Source organism: Onychostoma macrolepis, chromosome 06 (assembly GCF_012432095.1).
Source record: "Onychostoma macrolepis isolate SWU-2019 chromosome 06, ASM1243209v1, whole genome shotgun sequence".
NCBI classification, from domain to species: domain Eukaryota; kingdom Metazoa; phylum Chordata; class Actinopteri; order Cypriniformes; family Cyprinidae; genus Onychostoma; species Onychostoma macrolepis.
Window position 1 is genome coordinate 6608375 of NC_081160.1, and position 21468 is coordinate 6629842.

Here is a 21468-nt window from a genome sequence, read left to right on the forward strand (position 1 = left end):
GAAAGTAAATAGTCATTCTTGATTTCATGTTTTATTTTCTGCAATCAAAAGCAGTCATTTTCTCGCAAAGAAACAATCATCATCTAATTGCATTTGAACTGAGAAATGACACTATATATCATCAAATCACCATAATATACACTATATTGCCAAAAGTATTGGGTCACCCCCTTCTAATGAACAGGTTTGACTACTTTAGTAATTTCCATGAGTACAAATCCTAATGCTTAAGCATATAATGATATTCTAGGGAATTGTGTGCTTCTAATTTTAAAGCAACAGTTTGGACAGGACTCTTTTCTATTCTAACATGACAATGCCTCTGTGTATAAGGCAAGGTTCAAAAAGAAATGATTGATTTAGTCAGTGTGGAAGAACTTGACTGGTCTGCAGAAAGCCAAGTTCTAATCCAAGCTGAACACATCTGGTGTGACTTTAAATGCAGATCTTGAGCCAAAAACTCTTTATCAAACACCAATGACTACTTTAAACACAAGGTTCCCACCTTATAAAACATGACATGCATGCGTGTGCTTTAGATTACAGGTGACGTCTGAGCAGTTGGCAGAGGAAGAACTGAAACTGAAGCAACTCATTGAAGACGGTTCCAGTCAAACTGGCACAGACGCTCAGACACACCATAAGGTGAGACACCATGTCTGAATGCATGATCACTCTGAACACGCATCTGCTGCTGTCACACGTCTGCTTATGTCAGAGCTTTTCACCTCCTAAATCACTATTCACACCAGTGTCTGGGGTCAGTAAGCTATTATTAAATTGGTACTTCTTTACAGCAAGGATGCATTTAATTGATCAAAAGAGACAGTAAAGACATTTATAATGTTACAAAAATGTTCTCAAAGAAAAAGTATCACCGTTTCCACAAAAATATAATACGCAGCACAACTCTTTTCAATATTGATAAGATACGTTTCATTAGCACCAAATCAGAACATTAAAATGATTTCAGAAGGATCAAGGAATGTTTAAGTCAATACGCTTTACTGTAAAATGCACAACTCTGAAATCATTATGAGCTATTTATTAGTAGCAGCCAGTCAGGGCTGTTTTTTATACTCGTTACTATCACAACAAACAACCTTGTATGAAGGTCAGCTGAACTGTAAGTAAACATATTTTGTCTGTAAAAGCACACACTGAAGGCTGTTGAATCAGAGTTGCTGTGATGAACTGCTGTAAGACTATATTACAGTATATAGCTTATATTATAGAATTGAAGTTATTCTAATTAAAGAAATAGTTCACCAAAAATGAACATGAAATGTAAATTAATTTGCTGAAAAACCCACCCTCAGGCCATCCAAGATGTAGATGAGTTTGTTTCTTCATCTTGTATGGCCTGAGGGTGAATCAATTTTCAGCAAATTTACATTTTTGTGTGAACTATTCTTTTAAGCTGGGTCTTGGTCTTATAGTATTGTATGTGTTTTGTCAAGACAAATGAATTTCTAAAGCAATGAACTCAGAGTGCCACATGAACACAGCTGATGTATATTCATATTTGACCAACATGAACACCAAAGGAACTTATGTGAACCCTCATGTTCTGTTGAAATAGACTTGCAGTGACTAAAGTGTAAAAATAACATTTTAATATAATATTTTCTTATCAAAACAGATTATTTTAATATTTTCCTGTATTGCTTCAGTTTGGGGTCAGTTTATAGTTGGCTGTAGTGAACAGCAACAGTGTGTACACTTACACGTTTTTAGATCTCTGAGACACCAAATAAGAATTAAAGGTGAAATACAGTTCATAATCATGAGGGAAAAAAAGGTCATGCAGTATCAATGCTGTATTTTTGTGATTACAATTTTGCATTGATTAAATACTGCCTGCATTGAATACTGTATACGTAACATACTGTACAGTGTTGGCGTGACTCCACCTTGTGGTAACTGAAGCTGATGTGTATGTCTGCTGGTAAATGAATCTCGCAACACAGCCATATTTTTTCTAAAGTTGATGAAAGATGAAAGATCACCCCTAATTATCCAATCAGAGTGAGTGAAAGAAAGTATTAAACGGCTAAATGGGGAAAGCTTCACATGAATTAAATGATTGCTGATATTCACAACAATAAAGGAAGCGTGAGTTATAAGATATAATCACACAAATCTGACAAGTGCTACAAACCTGAAACTGGATAGCTAGTCTTTTAATTTTCAGTTAACGTCAAAACTATTTCATATTACAATTAATGTTTTAAATGTTCTGAATATGGTAATAATATTAATTGAATTAATTAAATTGGTACTTAGTAATATTTGTGTTTGTCAGCTTCTATTTGCTATCAGCCATGATTAATTCAATCCATGAGCAAATGCTTGCTATACTTAAAGTGAGCAGTTCTCATAGATGAAGTGAGTAGTACTCATCTGGTCATGGTGACCTAAATACAAGGACATCAATTCAATAAGTATATTAAAGAAATATTAATTTCTGTGTGTGTTAAACTTTTTTTAATGAGGGAAAATTGTGAGTATACCTTCATTAAATGGTTTATGGTGTTTCTCTAAATCACATTGTAAGCAGAATGCTGCAGTATTTGGGAGACGGTCGGGATATTGGTGTGAATATTAATGAACGTAGAAAGGAAACTTCTCTAGTCTAGAATGGAGGGTGATCAGAGACGAGGTCTTCCACCCATAAATGTTCCATGGCCTTGAATGAAATATTAACCAGCAGAATGAGATGGTTTAAACAGCTAAAGAGTGTGATGTGTCTTCTCTAAGGATGACTGTTGACCTTTTCTCTCTTGGTCGTCCAATAGGGAGAGGCAGTGGTGGAGGCAGTGGGAGCAGGTGAGTGTGTACCACCTGTCCTCTCGCTGCGCTGCACCTGTGTCCAGGCTAACCATCTGCCTGTCTGTTTCAGTTACACCGCATCAGGCTTGTCTGCTTTCTAGACCTGATTATTGCTTATACAAGAGAGTATAATCCTTGACAAAATAATAGTTGTGAATCTGTGTTAAATTAATTCCTGGTTAATTCAGTTGGAATTACAATAAGGTTCAGATTGATAACATGAGTTGATGTGTTAGAGATCATCCACTAACAACAACAATACCTCTATCTACACTGTAAAAAGTGATGTTAACTTAACTTAAAAATTTTAAGGCAACCGGTTTCCTCAATTTTTTTAAGTAAATGATAATTAAAAAAATAAGTGAATTGTCAAGTTCACTTAACTTTTTTAAAATTTTATTATAAACTTTTGAATGGTAGTGTCTATTTATGATAATATTTATAGTTAAGCATGTTACAGAATTGAAACTTTTTGTGAAGACTTACCAATCTACTTTACCAATCTACTTTAGACTTATAATAATAGATTTTTATTTCTAAACAGACCATGACATTTTGTAATGAACATGTTTTTAATGTTTTTTTAAATATTAACAATACATCTTGCCACCTTGGAATTATATGACTCTTATCTGCATTCTGAGTAATTTTGCGATATTGAGCTTTAACATTTTTGAAACCCATATACAGTACTAGATAGAACCTTTTTCTTATCTAAATATACACAACTTCAAAAAAAGAATATGTGAATAACTAAATTTTGACCAAAATGTCAGATATAATCTTATAATTCCAAGGTGACGATCTCATCTAAATAGTATGCTATTGAACTAACAGTACGTTTCTGATCAAACAGCAATTGCTGAGACGGCCCCTAATGGACCTATCCTGGAGAATGGAAAAGAGGAAAAGAAAGGTATAAAATATCAGTGATTTATATTCTATTCTATCTTTAGACTTTGGTAACTGCACCAACAGATGCAGACCAACAGCGTCAGTCATCAGATTACAGTATGACATTTCTCAGACATTCCAAAACTCGACAAATGGCGTTTTAACAAAAATATGGGTAGCACACTATCTGACAAAACTCAGTGTCTGTTGGCACAGTGTTAATTGGCCTTAACTTATCATTAAAAAAAAATCACATACATTTTTACTCTAGTAGGGACCTGATATGTAATGACCAGTAAACACTCTATAAACCACATAACAACGCCCAGAACACCTTAACCATCACATAGCAATAGCCTAGCAACAATCCACAATCCCTTTAACATATTCTCCTACTATCGCTCTCTTTTTCCCCTGTCTTTCTCTTTCTCTCTGTCTGCTTTACATTCATTCCATCATTAGTTTAATATTAAGGAAAAACCTTTAATATTCAATCAATTATAGAATTAAAGCATAGCCTTGCCAATGCCTCGTCTTAATAACTTCAGTATTCATATCATGTATGAATATCAAAAGTGATTCTAGATTCATACTGTGGGTTTCTTTTGCAGAGGATTCTGTGCGGGCTCAAAATGACGACGCAAAGGAAGCAGGACCGGTTACTGATGTTAAAACAGAAACAGACACCATACCACCTCTTAACGGAAATGTGGAAGGAGAATCATATCACAATACTCCAGAAGAGGATGAACATGTTTCTGCTAACGACTTTAACAGCCACCCTGCTGAAGGACTAGGTGTTGGTGGTGTAACTATGACCTTCCTTGGCTTCAAGGAGGCGGAGCCTGGGCAGGGAGTAGATGAGGATGATGACGGCGGAGCAATTATCCGAGCAGAAAGAGTCATCATCACAGACGAAGGGGAGGAAATCCCAAAGGAGGATGACAAAACTGCTCAAGAACCTACTGTGATCGCCACAAATGAAGACACTTCTGGAAACACAGAAGAAAATGGTGCTGGGGAAAAGACAGAGAACCATCCAGAAGCTTCTGCTGACCCAGAGCAGGCAGAAGAGATTGAAGATTCTCCTGCTGAGGAGATACAGATAGTTGCAGATGTAGCTGTGGAAGTCAAAACACAAGATCTACAAGATCTTGAGCAAGAGGAGAAAGATCTTCCCGAATCGACTGAAACGCAACCCCAGAATGTGACAGTAGATTGCGCTATTGAGGCATCCGAGGTTCCAATGTATTCCAAAACACAACCATCTCCAACAATCAGAGCAAAAGTCGAGGCAAACACAACAGAATCGCAAACCCCAAAAGACGAGGAGGTCATGCCCGCCACGCGCATCTCGCTCAGCCAATTTCAGGACGTTCCACTGGATGGCGCCGGAGAAACGGCAGAGACCAACACCAAGGCAGAAACAGAGAAACAGCGTGCCGAACAAGAGCCTCTGCTCGTCTCCAAAGCAGCGGCTCAGCTGGATACCAGCGCCGCAAATCGAGCAGAGGACGCAGGTGCACCAAAACGAAAAACCTGCCAATGCTGTTCGATCATGTGAACAATCTGTTGACGTTTGACTGTGACTCTTTTTATCCTCCATTCTTTTTCATCTTGTCTGTTACTCTGAATATAGAGTTTGTATTTCAAGACATTTGTATTTTGATCTTCAGCTGTTCACATCGAAACTTGCAGCGGCGACAAAGCACCAAGTGTTTATGATGTACCGAAGCCTTCAAGACTTGCATTGCCTTCACTGTATTGAATTCCCATAACTCTTTTCTGTGTAAGAAGCAGCACATTGCCTTGCAGGAAAAGACTGGAAAAGGCTTCAGTGTGCATGTTGTTGTTGATTTATCACCATTGGTTGCATTCCCAGCCTCTGGTGTCTGATTATGATCCTGTTTTTATGTCTGGCTACTCTAGAGCGTTGGCTGCCGACCCACAGAGGCCTTGACGGTTTTAACACTACCATATAAAAATATTTTGTTTTTCTCAGTGCCGTGGGAATAGACCCACGTGGGTAATTAATAAGTCTCAACCTACAATAGTTGTGGCATTCTCTATTAGAAACCATTCGTGTGCCTTGTTTATGAATCAAAACAAAGAGACGGCAAAGAGACGGAATGGTTACCTGTGATTTTATACACGCTGTAACATCTTCAGAGTTTGTGTATTGTTGATGTGAACTGAGTTTCAGTTTGATTGCTTTTATTGTTACAGTGCCTTTAACTGCCTGACAAAAGTGTTTTTAGACTTTAAAGGCATGGTTTACCCAAAATTCAAATGTCTGTGATGAAATTCATTTCATGTTGTTCCAAAGAAAAGAGTTTCTTCTGCAGAACACAGATCATTTGAAGAGTGTTTCAATAAAGACAAATTATTTTGTCCTGCAGAAAGAAAGAAATATAAACAGGTTTGGAACGACATGAGGGTGAGTAAATGATGACAGAATTAAAATTTTTAGGTGAACTATTCCTTTAATGTGACAGTACTTAATATACTTCTGACCAGCATACAGTATACATCATAAACTGCTTCAATCATTCTCCAACTAACATTTCTATAAGGACTGCACCTGTTGTCTCTCATTAACACTGTTTAAATTGTGTGTGACAGCGATTCAAGTTTCATACCATGATATGTAATCAATACTATTCAAAGTTTTCAGTTGGATTCAGGAAGATTTTTTTTCAGCATAGAAAGTTTGATGTAAATTCTCAGTGCCTTAACTGAGTGCCTGTTTGTACAGTTTAAATAAAGAGCTGAATGAGAAGCGGTGAGGATTTTGTATAGAAAGTTTACATTGGAAGAGCTGCAGGATTAATAAACTAAACTGATGAAATTTAATCAAAGGCTATGTTTTTCTTAAAATAGATTGAAACAAGAAATAGTTTAGAAGGTATATAATGAGGATGTACATGCTGTCAACATGAGGATAAAACAGTATTCTTTTGTAAGTTATGTATAATGTATAAAAGAGAATCAAATAGTAACGCTTTTAAAAAACAATGGTGACAGTCCTTTTATCATGAAACATGAAAAAGAATATTGTATATTCAGTGCTGATTGTTTAAATATTCAGTAGCTTGAACCGCTTCCATATTTATGTTTAAATATTTAATTAACTTTTATGCTGCTGCATTGCACTTTACAGTAAGTTTTCAATTCATCAACATGAGATAATGCATTCAGTATCATGAACAAGCATTTAATAATCTTTTTAATTTAAAAGGTAATTATGCTTAAATTTGCCATCTTTCATTGTTAACTCATGCATAATACATAAGCTAATGCTAACTGAAATTAAAATGCATTTGTACAGTGAGGAAAATAAGTATTTGAACACCCTGCTATTTTGCAAGTTCTCCCACTTAGAAATCATGGAGGGGTCTGAAATTGTCATCGTAGGTGCATGTCCACTGTGAGAGACATAATCTAAAAAAAAAAATCCAGAAATCACAATGTATGATTTTTTAACTATTTATTTGTATGATACAGCTGCAAATAAGTATTTGAACACCTGTCTATCAGCTAGAATTCTGACCCTCAAAGACCTGTTAGTCTGCCTTTAAAATGTCCACCTCCACTCCATTTATTATCCTAAATTAGATGCACCTGTTTGAGGTCGTTAGCAGCATAAAGACACCTGTCCACCCCATACAATCAGTAAGAATCCAACTACTAACATGGCCAAGACCAAAGAGCTGTCCAAAGACACTAGAGACAAAATTGTACACCTCCACAAGGCTGGAAAGGGCTACGGGAAATTGCCAAGCAGCTTGGTGAAAAAGGTCCACTGTTGGAGCAATCATTAGAAAATGGAAGAAGCTAAACATGACTGTCAATCTCCCTCGGACTGGGGCTCCATGCAAGATCTCACCTCGTGGGGTCTCAATGATCCTAAGAAAGGTGAGAAATCAGCCCAGAACTACACGGGAGGAGCTGGTCAATGACCTGAAAAGAGCTGGGACCACCGCTTCCAAGGTTACTGTTGGTAATACACTAAGACGTCATGGTTTGAAATCATGCATGGCACGGAAGGTTCCCCTGCTTAAACCAGCACATGTCCAGGCCCGACTTAAGTTTGCCAATGACCATTTGGATGATCCAGAGGAGTCATGGGAGAAAGTCATGTGGTCAGATGAGACCAAAATAGAACTTTTGGTCATAATTCCACTAAACGTGTTTGGAGGAAGAAGAATGATGAGTACCATCCCAAGAACACCATCCCTACTGTGAAGCATGGGGTGGTAGCATCATGCTTTGGGGTGTTTTTCTGCACATGGGACAGGGCGACTGCACTGTATTAAGGAGAGGATGACCGGGGCCATGTATTGCGAGATTTTGGGGAACAACCTCCTTCCCTCAGTTAGAGCATTGAAGATGGGTCGAGGCTGGGTCTTCCAACATGACAATGACCAAGCACACAGCCAGGATAACCAAGGAGTGGCTCTGTAAGAAGCATATCAAGGTTCTGGCGTGGCCTAGCCAGTCTCAGACCTAAACCCAATAGAGAATCTTTGAGGGAGCTCAAACTCCGTGTTTCTCAGCGACAGGCCAGAAACCTGACTGATCTAGAGAAGATCTGTGTGGAGGAGGCCAAAATCCCTCCTGCAGTGTGTGCAAACCTGGTGAAAAACTACAGGAAACGTTTGACCTCTGTAATTGCAAACAAAGGCTACTGTACCAAATATTAACATTGATTTTCTCAGGTGTTCAAATACTTATTTGCAGCTGTATCATACAAATAAATAGTTAAAAAAAACACACATTGTGATTTCTGGATTTTTTCTTTTAGATTATGTCTCTCACAGTGGACATGCACCTACGATGACAATTTCAGACCCCTCCAAGATTTCTAAGTGGGAGAACTTGCAAAATAGCAGGGTGTTCAAATACTTATTTTCCTCACTGTATATGTAACCTAACATTAATAAATGTAAAATATTGTTCATTGTTACTTCATGATATCTAATTTCACTAACTAATGTCAATATTAAACCTTATTGTGAAGTATTATAGTAACATGTAGATCTTGCACTATTGTGTATGAATCGAAAAGTTATTCATAAAGAGATCCCCTGTTCAAACCCTGGCTTCAGTCATGAGAGCTTTGAGATCTGTTTGGATTAGTGATGCAAGGCCTGTGGTGTACTCAACAGCTTTAGTGCAGCGTGGAAGAAGAGAAATGAACTGCACAGATTTTAACCTTGATTACTAAGCAGGGGGTGGAGGTACAGAGAGAGAGAGAGAGAGTTAAAGAGAGAAGGAAATCAGGGAAAGAAAGGCAAGAAGGTGAAAGGGGCGCACTTCAAAACGTCTTGGTGGACGGTTGCAGTTCTTTGTGTCTTTCAGCTGACCTTCCATCCTTTCTTTCATCTCATCGGCTGGTAGGCCTATTTTCCTTTTTCATCTTGTTTTATGTATAAGAATGTGTCATGTAATACATGTCACTCTCAGTAGTATGTGTTACATTGTCAGGAATTTGTTCCTTATGTTACTTGGGCTCATCAGTAGGATATTGCAGGATTATTTTATTTAAAGCCCTCCACATTACTAGTGTACGTAGAAGTACATTAAGTGAAAGAAGTACACTTATTCATATTTACTGACAGCTATTCATAATGTAAGTGTCTTGAAATTTATGGATGCTGACAGCAGTTTTTAGTATACTGTAGCTAAAAATAGATTTTTGCTACTTGGATTTTGTTTATAGCCTATACTTCCATCCCTTTGAAATTCATTCATGACTTTAATTATGTAGTTTGTACATTCATAGGAACACAAGAATACCTCACTATTACTGTATTATTCCTGAATCAGACTTTCCATGTTGTTTTGTCACTCATGTCCAGAGTATAATCTGATTAAACAGTATTAATCTGCTCCTTATGTAATTAGCATTATGCTATGACACACCTTTAAGTCTTTGTGTTTCTTCTGCGTCCAGTGGAAAATGCAATATGGTGTTCATATATTATTTTAAGAATGATCAACTCATTGTCAACAAAAAAATATTACCTGACTTGCAAGGATATCTGATTTTGTATTTAAGTAAATATGATTCTGAGAAGAGCTGGTTAAACTTTTACTTTCTAAAGAATAGAGATAAACTTCATTGACTGTGAAGGTGGAAAAAGTTCCACTTCTGACCCTGCACACTGTTTAATGTTTTTCTAATTTTAATAACTTTGTTAATCATTCTTAGTCACATGCCAATATGACCCCCCCACCCAAAAAAAAAAAAACAAAGAGTATGGATCAATGTGCAAGACAATTATAGCAAAACAAGGAAAAAAGTTACAGAAAAAATGCCTTGTCTGTAGACTGATGTAATGACAAATAAATCAAATAAAATAAATATTACAAATAATTGTTTCAGCTGACCTGTTTTAAAATGAGCTTAATGGGAAAAGACAGTAATCTGACTTGGAGGCATAGGCGTTAAAGATAAATGACCCAATGAATTTGATTAAGACATAGAGGTCAAAAAATTGTGAAGCAAAAACCCAAAAGCAACAGACTGCAACAGTGAAAAAGATTCCATGCAGTCACACTATAACTCAATTTAGTATGAGACTTCCTGAGCTGGGATTGAAACATAAGCTGATTATAGTTTCCTAAATCAGCAAAAAAACTATAAGTGTTTCCTTTACAAAGAAAAGGCCTTCATGGGGTCTCACCTCTAAGCCATAAAAATGAAGAACGGGTGAGAAAATCAGTAAGGCATGGTTGGGAAGAAAGAGACAACTTTGTTGATTACCAATTCCATCAAATAAAGGAACCCTGCTTCTGGCTTGTCATTCTGTTATTGTATAACGCATTTTGCCATTTATTTCATACAGATCTATTGCAAAATGGAAACAGATTCTGTGACTTGCCCTCAGAAATCTGAATTCCAGGATGAATGCAGTAGAAAAGAAGGAACATCCCACTTCACTGATGATAGGGAAACAGCAGTAACACAAGATCATATGGAGAAAGATGAAGACACGACCACAGACCCCCAAGACATGAAAAACGAGGACAAAGAAGCTATTATTGGGTTAGAAAAAACAGAAACACCTGACGGCAGTCTTCCACCTCAACCTCATGATCATCCCACCTCCTCACCAGCAGGTGAAGCCATTGAGGCAACAGAGGAAGTCTTGAGCAGTACAGTTGAAAATGACCCGAATGGTGATCAAGAGTGGCCACCAGTGCCAGGACAGGAAGAGGATATCCAACCAGAGAGGAATGAGTGTCAGGCCATTGAGATTCAGGATGAGGTGAAGGAAAACACTGAAACCAGTGAGGGTGAAGAACCTGTTACCATGACACAGGCAGACAAAGGCTCACCACAAATACCAAAGGCAGCCAGTGAAGAAGAGGGACATGAGCTTGAGTCACATGGTGACTCTGACTCAATAGTGTTCCTATCAGAAAACAGTGAAGAGCAGAATATAGACTGCAAACCTGTGGACTTTGCCACCACCAGAGAGCAGTGGGTGAGACGGGACAGTCGTTGTGATGAACCATCAAACCTGACGTATTCCAAGAGCTCTTCAAAAAGTCTTCTCACTGAGACCGAACCTTCATCAAGCACCCAAAGTGAATCCACAACTGAACCTGTGGTTAATGCTGAGAACATCCAGCAGGGGGAGCCTGAGGTAAACAACCCAAGCGGTCTGAATGAGAATGAGGAGGTGCAACAGGTGTGTGGTGCTGCTCCGCCCCTAGAAACAGTTGCAGGCGAGCCAACCAATCCAGAGCAAGGTAACTCTGCTTGTATATCTACTGAAGTAAAAGAGCCATTGATAATGCCACAGGGGAGGAGGGACAGTAAAAGGGAGGAGAGAGAGCAGTGAAACAGGTGAAGAGCGAAAGCAAACAGTGTGTTTCACAGAAACCGGTGGGACCGAAGGAAAGCAGCCGGGGGAGGTTAAAGATCAAAGACAGGAACGGAAAAACAACGGACAGAGAGCAGAGTCCCAGTCAAATACAAAGCCTCATCTGGGAGAAGGGAAAGTCAACAGAATGCAGGTGGACCATTTTGATGACAGCCAGAGCGATAGTGGCGTATCAGCTGATTTCTCCCCCAACAGCACAACAGATGTCTTGGAGGGCCATGATAATGATGCTCCTCAGCCCTCTGAATCTCCACCTAACGAAACTCCCATTGAGAGGGAGATCCGTTTGACCATGAAGAGAGAGCAAAGTCTACGGCGTTCTCGAGGACTGTGCGACACCATTGACAGGACTAATGAGTTTGTGGAAATTCCGGTGAGAAAACCTATTCTATCCCAGGACCCTCAGATAAGACCCAACCCAAGCCACGGCAAAGACCGGCAGTTTGCTGGAAAGAAGATGCAGAAGGAAATTAGTGCTGAGACAGAGAGGGAGAAGGTTCTGGTTGAACTGGGCCGACTACCTGGGTTCTATGACAAGGGAACAGAGGTACAGCTTCAAGACAAAAAGCAGCTTTTTGAGACATTCCAAGAGCCGAAGGATTTGGTGGCAACCATTAGCAGAAGATCTGCCACTGTAGAGTTTCCCGCTGGAATACAGGAAGTTGATTCTGCTGTTGATGTTAAACAACGCCTAATGCAGTTCTCACAAAATTCTCCCACCCCACCAGCTACGGCCCAGTATGGAGCCACCAACGGCAACCCGTCTGCTGCTCGAGGAGCTGGTCTAACTGAGGGAATCAAGGGCCAGATAATCATCATAGAGGCCAATGCTATTCCCACAACTGTGGGAGGACCAAACGGAGGTTATAAGACAACCTCATGCACAGATGGAGGATCTGTGAGACCGATGAATTCAACGGGTGTGAGATCTTCTTCTGCCGAGCTTGTCAGAGCAAGACAAGGGCCAAATTTAGAAGTGACTGAAGATGAAGACTCGAGTTTAGTGAAGGAGAACCCTTTCTTCAAGCTCCGCTCTTCTATGAGTCTGCAGTCTCAGGTGGAGCTGGACATTAAGGAGGCAAAGGAGAGGGAACAAGAACTCCAGAGACAGAGAAACAGTCTTTATGGAGGAGCAGCCATGTATACAGAAGAAGGAAGAGGAACAGGAATGGATTTGAGGACAGAAATTAGAGTGAGAGAGTTAAGGGGAACCTCTAGCCAAGAGATACCCCCACCTCAAAAGACTCCAGCAGGCCGCCAATCAGAGATGTTCACCACCACCACGTCAGGTGAGTCATTGTAAGCAGCATGTGAAATTTTGGTTTTGGTTTACAGAGCAGTTCAAATCAACTGAAGACATCAGTCACACCATTGGTGCTTTCATGTTTGTAGGTGAAAAAGAACATATTGAAGGTAGAAATAAATGCAGTGGCTTGCACAAACTTTGGTAGAAATTGCTCCCCCTCAGTAGAAACCGTGGTCCTAGATCAGACCGGAAGGGGAATTTATTGTTGGCAAGCCCCCCCCCGACGCCACTGAATAAATGTAAATTAAAACATAAGAAACTTATGTAGCATTCAATATACAATTCATGCAAATGAATTCTGCATTGTTAACACCATACACAACCATTTAAGCTGCCTGACACATACAAAGAAGCATTTGTCATTCAAATTCTGTTGCATTCAAAATATACATTTTATCAGGTTATCCATTGCCTGCGAACAAACCCATAATCTTTGCATTGCTAGCACCACTCGCTACTGTTTAGCTACAAGAGAAGATGCTACATAGAGAGAATGTATAAACAGAGGATACATATGCAAATAACACATGGCGTATCTAACAAATCCTAAAAAATAACTATTCATTTGAAGGTTATACATCAAACCCATGACCTTGGCATTGCTAGCACAATGCTTGACTATTTGCACTATGGGAAAACCTTAATAACAGCAACACTGGCAAAACTCGACACTTGTGAACTATTATTTAACAGTGTGATTCTAACACTTTTCCGTGTGTAGTGTGTAATGCAACCATATTATCATTTGAATGGAAGCTAGTAGTTTGTACTTCACCATGGCAGCGAACAAACAAATAGCCAAAATGCTAATATGGGGTTATGTCACCAGTATTAGCGTAAACCATTGTGTTATTAGTCAAATGTGCTGACATGAGCAAAGTATGGATAAGAGTACTGTGTTCTGGAAAGGTGTATGCATTTTTGAAATATAACATGCATGTCCAATACGTGATCTACAGTTGTGACCTCTTGAAATAATCTTTTAATACTGTACAAGCCTGCTGAAATGCCTGCTGGTCTTCATATAGAGAAATGACACAGACACATAGAAAATTAATGACTCATAGATTTAATACTGAACTGAGGGGGGAAGTGAAAATCACTTTTCCTGTAATTTATTAAGATTTTATAATTTCTACTTTCTCTTTTCTTAATGGAAAAAATTCTCCTTTTCTTTTTACTCAGAAGAGCAATCCTTTACAATTATTCAGCATAACAATTTCTGCCAAAACGTCATAGTACAGATATTTTTCCTGCTGTAAAATAAAAAGTTTATGAGGTATCACCTTCAAATAGAGTGAAATATCTTCAGAATCCTTCTGTCATTTTATATTCTTCCTTGACTGATGGTGGCCAATATCAATTTACTACAGCTTCACTGTAATAACAATAACTATGGTAATTTTGAGGAAATTGTGGTAACCATGGTACATTTTTGTAAGGGCAGACCAGTATTGCCGGTGTCATAACTTTATACTAATGTGATGCAATAGAAGTAACTTGTATGTACTGTGGCTCTGTTCCAGTAGTAAATATTTAAGTGATATTTTAATAAAATTTTTCTTCTAAGAAAAATCTTCAAATTAGTTTTTCTTCATTGCCCATCATAGTGAGAAATTCTGCTATATTTGGACACACCTCATTCATGTTTCTCATCTAAATCTCATTATAAATGCTTTAAATACTTGAAAAAAGCTTTTTAGAGAAATATTAAATAATTCTAAGAAAAATATGCGCCTACTTGTCTGTACTTTGCCATTTTCTCACTCAGCGATTATTATGCATGGATATTGTCATGAACATCCAGTTCATTAATGGATTATCCATTACATTCACTGAACTAAACATCTGTCTTCTTCTTATAGTGCGTCAATCCACTGGAAAACTGGACTTAACGTGGCCACCGCCCCAAGCTGATGAAGAACAAAGACAAGTGTCAGAGGTAGACAACTTTTAGTTTGAATCTCTTTTAAAAGGCACCATGCATGTGTGTTCTTAACTTTTTTTCCAGGACTGATTGTGTGTCACAGTCACACTGGTGTTGGTAACATTGTGGTTAAAGTTTAGGGCTGGTGGTAACCCAATGAATTAAGGTTTTTACCTGAACAATAAACAGATAACCAAAGCTCTTCGACCTTTCAATAGGTAATCAAAGGGTATCAAAGTTTCAGTCACCCTCCCTGTGCAAACACAACCACACACACTTAAATGTGACGCTGCTGAAAAAGTAGCTTATCTTTCTTCATATAATGAGAGTACAGAGCAGAGTTCATACTAGCTGCATTCTTTAGAATCAAGATTTTGTCACGACTGTATTATCACTATTACCACTGAATCATTCTCCTCAGCCAGGAAAGTATAATGTAACCAACACAATCAGCACAATCAAAACCAATAGGTGTTGCCAAGTGAACACTTTTATCTGAAGACAGAGGCTTTTTTTCAGTTCATCTCAGGTCTTGTTTGCTTAGAGAAAAGTGCCTTGATACTTGAGGAAGTTAAAATTGCAACACAAAAAGGAGATGTTACACAGGACGTTTAGTCCGTTCTCTCACATAGAACAAATGAATGATGACCAGGAGCTGTCAGACTCCAAATATGACCAAAAAAAAGTTAGCTTTGTGCATTATATTATATGATACCTTTACATTGTTATTCAGTGAAAAGTAAAATGTATTCACTTCTCAAATCTTAACTCAAATGTACTTATTTGAATTTGCGCATATTCAAATTTGTGTGCTGTGTTACTCATGTGACATGTGGGAACCAGTTACAATATATGGCACCATTGACATCAAATCTTATGCGCCATATTTGAATATGTGCAAATATGGATGAAATTTGAGACAATTTGCAGTGAATAACAACTCAATTTGCCTTCAGAAGACCACTTTAATGATGCTTTTTGGAGCTTGACAGTCTCTGGTCACCCTTTGGTCTCATTGTTTGTAAAAGAGCAGTCTAGATTTTTGTGAAAAATTTCAAATTGGTTTAAAATAACACATGGTTTTCGTCATTCTTGAGGATTTTCATTCTTGACCAAATTAGTCCTTCAGCCAACACTTTCAGAAAAAAAGGTACAAAAGCTGTTACTGGGGCGGTACCCTTTCAAAAGGTACATATTTGTACCTTATTTAACACTAAGGGGTGTATTTAAGTGTATACGTTAGTACCTTAATATTACATTTTTGTACCTTTGGTAAAGGTACCACCAGTGACAGCTTTTGTTCCTTTTTCTCTGAGAGTGTTTGTTATGTGTGCTAAAGGCATTCAATTTCAAATGCACTTACTAATGTTCTTATTCTAATGTTCTGATAAATACAGAAAACAGTAAAGATCCAAAGGCAGAAAAATCCATTACTTGAGCGCTGGGAGTCAGGGATGGTGAACGGCCATGTGGACGATGATGACTGAGACTGAAATCCAACTACAGCATCCTGACATATACAATACAATATGGAGCCCAGTCAACCAAGTGTACCAGCCTAAAATAAAGCGTATGAACAAATGATCAGTTTTCCTCACAAACCCCTCTGATCTTTTAAAGGAAACCAGTTGGAGTGCCACGTGCCATTATAGATGGATAAAGAGCATCAATTGCCTCAAAAAGACACTGCGAGTTGGTTATCCAATCTGATATTCCATAACACACACTGTGTAAATACCAAATGAGCCAAACTGGTGTTAATGGTAGTAGGTATGGCAGTGTTTATTGTTGTTACATGGGCTCAAATGATTTCAGTGAAATGATTATGTAATTTTCTGATTTAGTTATACAAATATTTATAATCAGTTCACATAGCTGCTCATCTCATAGCAACAAAACAGTCTAAAAGCCTGGAATTCTGTAAGATGATATAAGAATTATATTTAAATAAACATTATTTGATAGATATTTCATTACTGATTAGAAAAGCTCAATTATACTGGGAAAAGGCTTTATTGATGCATACATGAAAATGATAAAATAAATAAAAATGTGATTAACATTAGCTTTTTTGGTTATTTGCGAATGCACCGAATAATTGCTGAATGTGACTCATTGTTAGTATTGTGATAGAGATTTGGCCCTTGGAGTCCGAAACTAGATAAGTGACTTCACAATAGACACAATGACCAGGATGTAATGCTTACGCCATATCTATGGCTTTGATTTTCAAAATAACAATTAAAGAGGGCGACGTTCTAGCATTCCATTCAGCTTCCCTGCAAAAGACCTTTGCTTGTTCAGTGACATCACAGTCCATTCAAAGCTTCTGCACACTCAACCCGTGCTGTGAGGTATGAATGCCCGACTGCCGTGACTCAACATGCCAGTGGGCATTCAAATTCGTCGCCATGGTGATGATGGTACTGTAGGAAAGGTACAAAGAAAACGTCGGAGCCGAGCGAGATTAGTCGTGAGTGAGAACACAACACACACGCAGCACGCTTTACTGACCCTCTAGTTGCCTGTGAATTATTCATTCACTCTTTCTCAGCACAATTAGCTAAGGCTGCATGGGAATGCTCATTTCAAATATGGCAGCGGCTCATCGATACCACTGGAAAAAAAGCTGCCCATTGCTTTCAGTCTTCAATGAGGTTAATCCAGATGACCTTTAAGACCAATACACAATACTATTCTTTGTGACGAAGTATTCTTAGGATAACAAAACTATATGATTAGTGACGCATGGGTAGTTTCTAGACATATAATTGGTATTTGATTTACAGTAGTCTGGTGGCCGAACGTTGTTTTGTTCCTGCCAGTTCTAAGCGTTTCTTTGTAAACTCAGGGTTAAAGGGACAGTACACCCAAAAATCAATTTTGTCATCATTAACTCACCCTCAAGTATGAGTTTCTTTCTTCTGTTGAACAAACAAGAAGTATGTTGGTAACCAGACAGTTGACGGTAGCCATTGACTTCCATATACTTTTTTCAATGGCTACCGTCAAGTGCTTCGGTTACCAACATTCTTCAAAATATCCTCTTCCGTGGAAATAGTGACAGAATTTCATTTTTGGGAAAACGTCTTAAAGGTGCTTCAGAGGACAAAGCAGAGAAACTTCAGTCAACCATATGCCATTACGATTGATTATCTCAGACTGTTAGAGAGCTATAAATGGTTTATGGTTTGCTAATCATAATGTTATCATGTAGTTTCAGGCTATGTGAAACATAGATGGGAACAAAAATAAAGTCTTAAAAACTAGTATCAAATAATAGATGCTTAATTTTCTTACTGGATTGTTGTTCTGGCATGACTGTCAAATTAATTTCCTCTTAAATTTCATGATAAGCAAAGGGGAACTGAAAGAAGTTCTTAAGAACCACTTGAACTAAGTGACATTAGTATAAAAAAACAACAAAAAAAAAGTTCACTTTTAAGCTTTAGGTGATTAAATCTATAAAACGATTTGGAAAGATTTAAATGTCCAACACTCAAAACTGCCAGTGCTTTACTGAAATGTCAGTCTCACATTATATCTGGATGTCCAGAGCCCCCTACTGACAGAAAAATTCAAATCTCAGTAAAAAAATACCATGAACTACAGAAACTACAGTACATACATTATACATTACTTTACAAATATACAAAATGTTTCCGCTTTTAAATAAACTTTAAAGTTATACAGAATGTGTCAAACACAAAATGTAGCCCAAAATATGCTGTAGCATAGATAGATAGATACAGTAGATAGATAGATAGATAGATAGATAGATAGATAGATAGATAGATAGATAGATAGATAGATAGATAGACAGATAGATAGATAGATAGATAGATAGACAGATAGACAGATAGATAGATAGACAGATAGATAGATAGATAGATAGATAGATAGATAGATAGATAGATCATCAAAGTGAGGGATTCTTAAAGGTTGCCATGGGATAGTCGTAAATTGGCTCTGAAAATGAGGGTCTTCCTCTAAGTGTTTGTCCACTGCCCTGTAGATTGTAAACACACATATATTAAAAGTCAGTGTTTCTCACAGCGGACATAATGCAACAGGAGGATATTGGCAAACACGGCATGATGTAAAAAGATCTTTTTCTTCCTCTCTCATTCTTGCCTACACAAATCAGCATAATGGTAACCTTAGTACTTGGAACGAGATACGGGATACTACTGTAGTGGGGCCTTTTGAAAAGGGAATCACAAGAGAAGGTTTGAAATGGGGCATCATTACCTCAGATTCGATGTCAACACGCTGCAGAGTGAGGTCTGATGAAAAAAAAGAACTCATAGTGAGCGAAAATCAATAAACTTGAACACAAAATCAGATATCTGATGTAATGATAGGAGATACAGAGATTGGATGATGAGCACCCAGGTGAATTACTTGCTCTGAAGAGATTGTCACAGTGACTTACCAACAATGTGATCTCTGGAGTGAACATGTTGCCAGAATTTTTCTTGATCTCTGTGGAAAAAGTTTTATTATATATATATATATACAGTATATATATATAAAACATTCCTATCACTCATTTTAGCAGTGAACCAAGATATTAAAATGATTTAAATAATTATATAAATTAACTAAATATTATATCTAATATAATACATAATCATATAATCAGTGTTTTAAATACCTATATAAATATTTACTGGAATTATTTAAATAATTATAGAAATATATACTACTGTTCAAAATTTGAGGTCGGTAAGATTTAATGTTTTTGAAACAAGTCTCATATTTCAACAAGTCTGCATTTATTTAATTTTAAAATAGTAAAAACTGTAATATTGTGAAATATTATTTTAATTTAAATGAACTTTTCTGTTTTAATATCATTTAAAATGTAATTTATTGCTGTGATGGGTGCTTTACTCCAGTCTTCAGTGTCACATCACGATCCATCAGAAATCCTTTTAATATTTAATACTTTTTTATCATTTCATATTTTAATTTATATTGTGATGTTGATTTAATATTTTCATGGTAACATTACATTCTTCAGGATGCTTTGATGAATAGAAATGTACAAAAACAGTATTCATTTGAAACTGAAATCTTTTCTAACATTATAAATGCCCTTACTGTCACTTTTGATTAATGTAATGCATCCTTGCTGAATAAAAGTATTGTCTTTTAAGAAATAAATTGAACAGTAATGTATACTTAAATTATTTAGATCGTTTTTTATTCCTGTAACTCAAATAGCACAATGATAGACAGGGAATAGATAGTGATGTAATAATGTATACTCTTGAGTGAACTGCAAGTCGCTTGAGATAAAAATGTCTGCCCAATGAATAAATGTATGCAATTTTAATGAAATATCAGGTACGCTCTTCAGTATTGGGTCTTACCTTTGTCTCCTTCTCTCTGACATGTTTTTGACTGCAAATAAATGGGTAGAGATTACAATTCAATTTATATTAATGAGGATTACACGCATGAATGAAAAACAAACAAGGGGTGTTTTCACTTTGTTTTGTTCCAGTATTTAATTAAATGGATTGAGAAGATAATTGCCACTGGGTATTCCAGTTCATCAGAGACTAGACTTAACCAATGTAAACTTATGAGCAACTAAAATAAGAGACTAGATATCTAATACTCACGATGTCTGTGCACAGCAAAGCCCAAGATGGCCACCACCATGAGGAACAGAACACCCGCAGACACAGAGCCAACAATCAGAGCCAGATCTGTGCTGCCTTTCCATAGACATGTATGAAGACAAAGGAGAGTGTATTAAGATACCAAGTTGGGCATATTTGATTCTCTGCATTACTGTGATAGATACAAATCCATAGCAAGACTTAAATGTTACCTATAGAGTTCGGAGTGCATTCATGATATCCTGAAAAAATGAAGCAACAAATCAGATTTTAAAGTCCTATTTATGTAACATTATGAGATATCGTATCACATTTAGTATAATACATACAGTACCTGTAATGCATGGAATAGTTACTGGTGAGCTCATTTTAGAGAACACATTGGATTTGCCCAGTGACACACGGTACTGACACTGATACTGTGCACCATGTTCATAATGCGTGGGTATGGGAAATCTAGCACTGTATTGGGTCAGGGAAGCCTGATGGGTCGCCTCAGGTGACAGGATTCCCACACGAAATAAATAGAAGAAGCCTTGCGGATATGAGGGTGACCCAACACACTCCAGAACTTCACCCTTGTGTCGGGACAAGGACAGAGTGGGGACTGGGAGCTCTGTGAGAGGAAACACAAACAGAAAGAGTGACGTGAGAACATCTGCTTAATAGCACAAATGTGCACATCAAACTGAGATGTCTACATAGGCAGATGCCTCCTTAAAGGTGTAGTTCACCCAAAAATGAACATTCTGTCATCGCTAGGGGCTTATGCACCGTGTAGTTCTAGAAACTAGCCAGCATGGTGGTTCCTAGAGAACCAAAGCCCCTATTTACTAATCCTCAAGTAATTCCAAAGCTATATCCATATCCCATGAAAACACAAAAAAAGATATTTTGAAGAATGTCGGTAACCAAACCAAAGTTGACAGTAGCCATTGACTTCTATAGTATGGAAAAAACACTATGGAAGTCAATGGCTAT

At 37.5% G+C, this 21468-nt stretch overlaps 3 protein-coding genes across 12 annotated transcripts in view; 2 read left to right on the forward strand and 1 right to left on the reverse strand.

Moving 5' to 3' along the window:
* Positions 1–6584, forward strand: part of palm3 (paralemmin 3) — a 43040-nt gene extending 36456 nt beyond the window's left edge. For all 3 annotated transcript variants that reach the window (XM_058779641.1, XM_058779640.1, XM_058779639.1), the window contains 4 exons: positions 540–645; positions 2799–2829; positions 3689–3748; positions 4338–6584. In XM_058779641.1, the coding sequence (XP_058635624.1) occupies positions 540–645; positions 2799–2829; positions 3689–3748; positions 4338–5290 (1150 nt within the window). In that variant the 3' untranslated portion in view covers positions 5291–6584. The remainder of the gene's footprint in view (positions 1–539; positions 646–2798; positions 2830–3688; positions 3749–4337) is intronic.
* Positions 1–21468, reverse strand: part of plppr2b (phospholipid phosphatase related 2b) — a 165373-nt gene that overhangs the window by 99541 nt on the left and 44364 nt on the right. For 5 of the 8 annotated variants that reach the window (XM_058779643.1, XM_058779644.1, XM_058779645.1 and 2 more), the window contains 7 exons: positions 20822–21103; positions 20700–20729; positions 20488–20583; positions 20233–20263; positions 19290–19339; positions 19106–19140; positions 16612–18863 (listed from right to left, as the gene is read on the reverse strand). The exons of 2 other annotated variants lie outside the window; for them this stretch is intronic. In XM_058779643.1, the coding sequence (XP_058635626.1) occupies positions 18774–18863; positions 19106–19140; positions 19290–19339; positions 20233–20263; positions 20488–20583; positions 20700–20729; positions 20822–21103 (614 nt within the window). In that variant the 3' untranslated portion in view covers positions 16612–18773. Of the gene's footprint in view, positions 1–16611; positions 18864–19105; positions 19141–19289; positions 19340–20232; positions 20264–20487; positions 20584–20699; positions 20730–20821; positions 21104–21468 lie in introns of those variants that run through there. One more of the 8 variants, XR_009271771.1, reaches the window with a different exon arrangement.
* misp3 (MISP family member 3) lies at positions 8651–16919 on the forward strand. The gene is made up of 4 exons (XM_058779655.1): positions 8651–9122; positions 10578–12910; positions 14793–14869; positions 16252–16919. Exons 2-4 carry the CDS (start codon positions 11749–11751, stop codon positions 16339–16341), a joined length of 1329 nt encoding a protein of 442 aa, XP_058635638.1. The 5' UTR covers positions 8651–9122; positions 10578–11748; the 3' UTR covers positions 16342–16919.

What these genes read in the sequence shown, in the direction of transcription:
- misp3 (XM_058779655.1), top strand. Translation starts at nt 11,749, where the DNA reads ATGCAGGTGGACCATTTTGATGACAGCCAGAGCGATAGTGGCGTATCA. An exon ending in GTTCACCACCACCACGTCAG is followed by an intron (nt 12,911 to 14,792) that starts GTGAGTCATTGT and finishes TTCTTCTTATAG; the next exon opens with TGCGTCAATCCACTGGAAAA. An exon ending in AACAAAGACAAGTGTCAGAG is followed by an intron (nt 14,870 to 16,251) that starts GTAGACAACTTT and finishes TGATAAATACAG; the next exon opens with AAAACAGTAAAGATCCAAAG.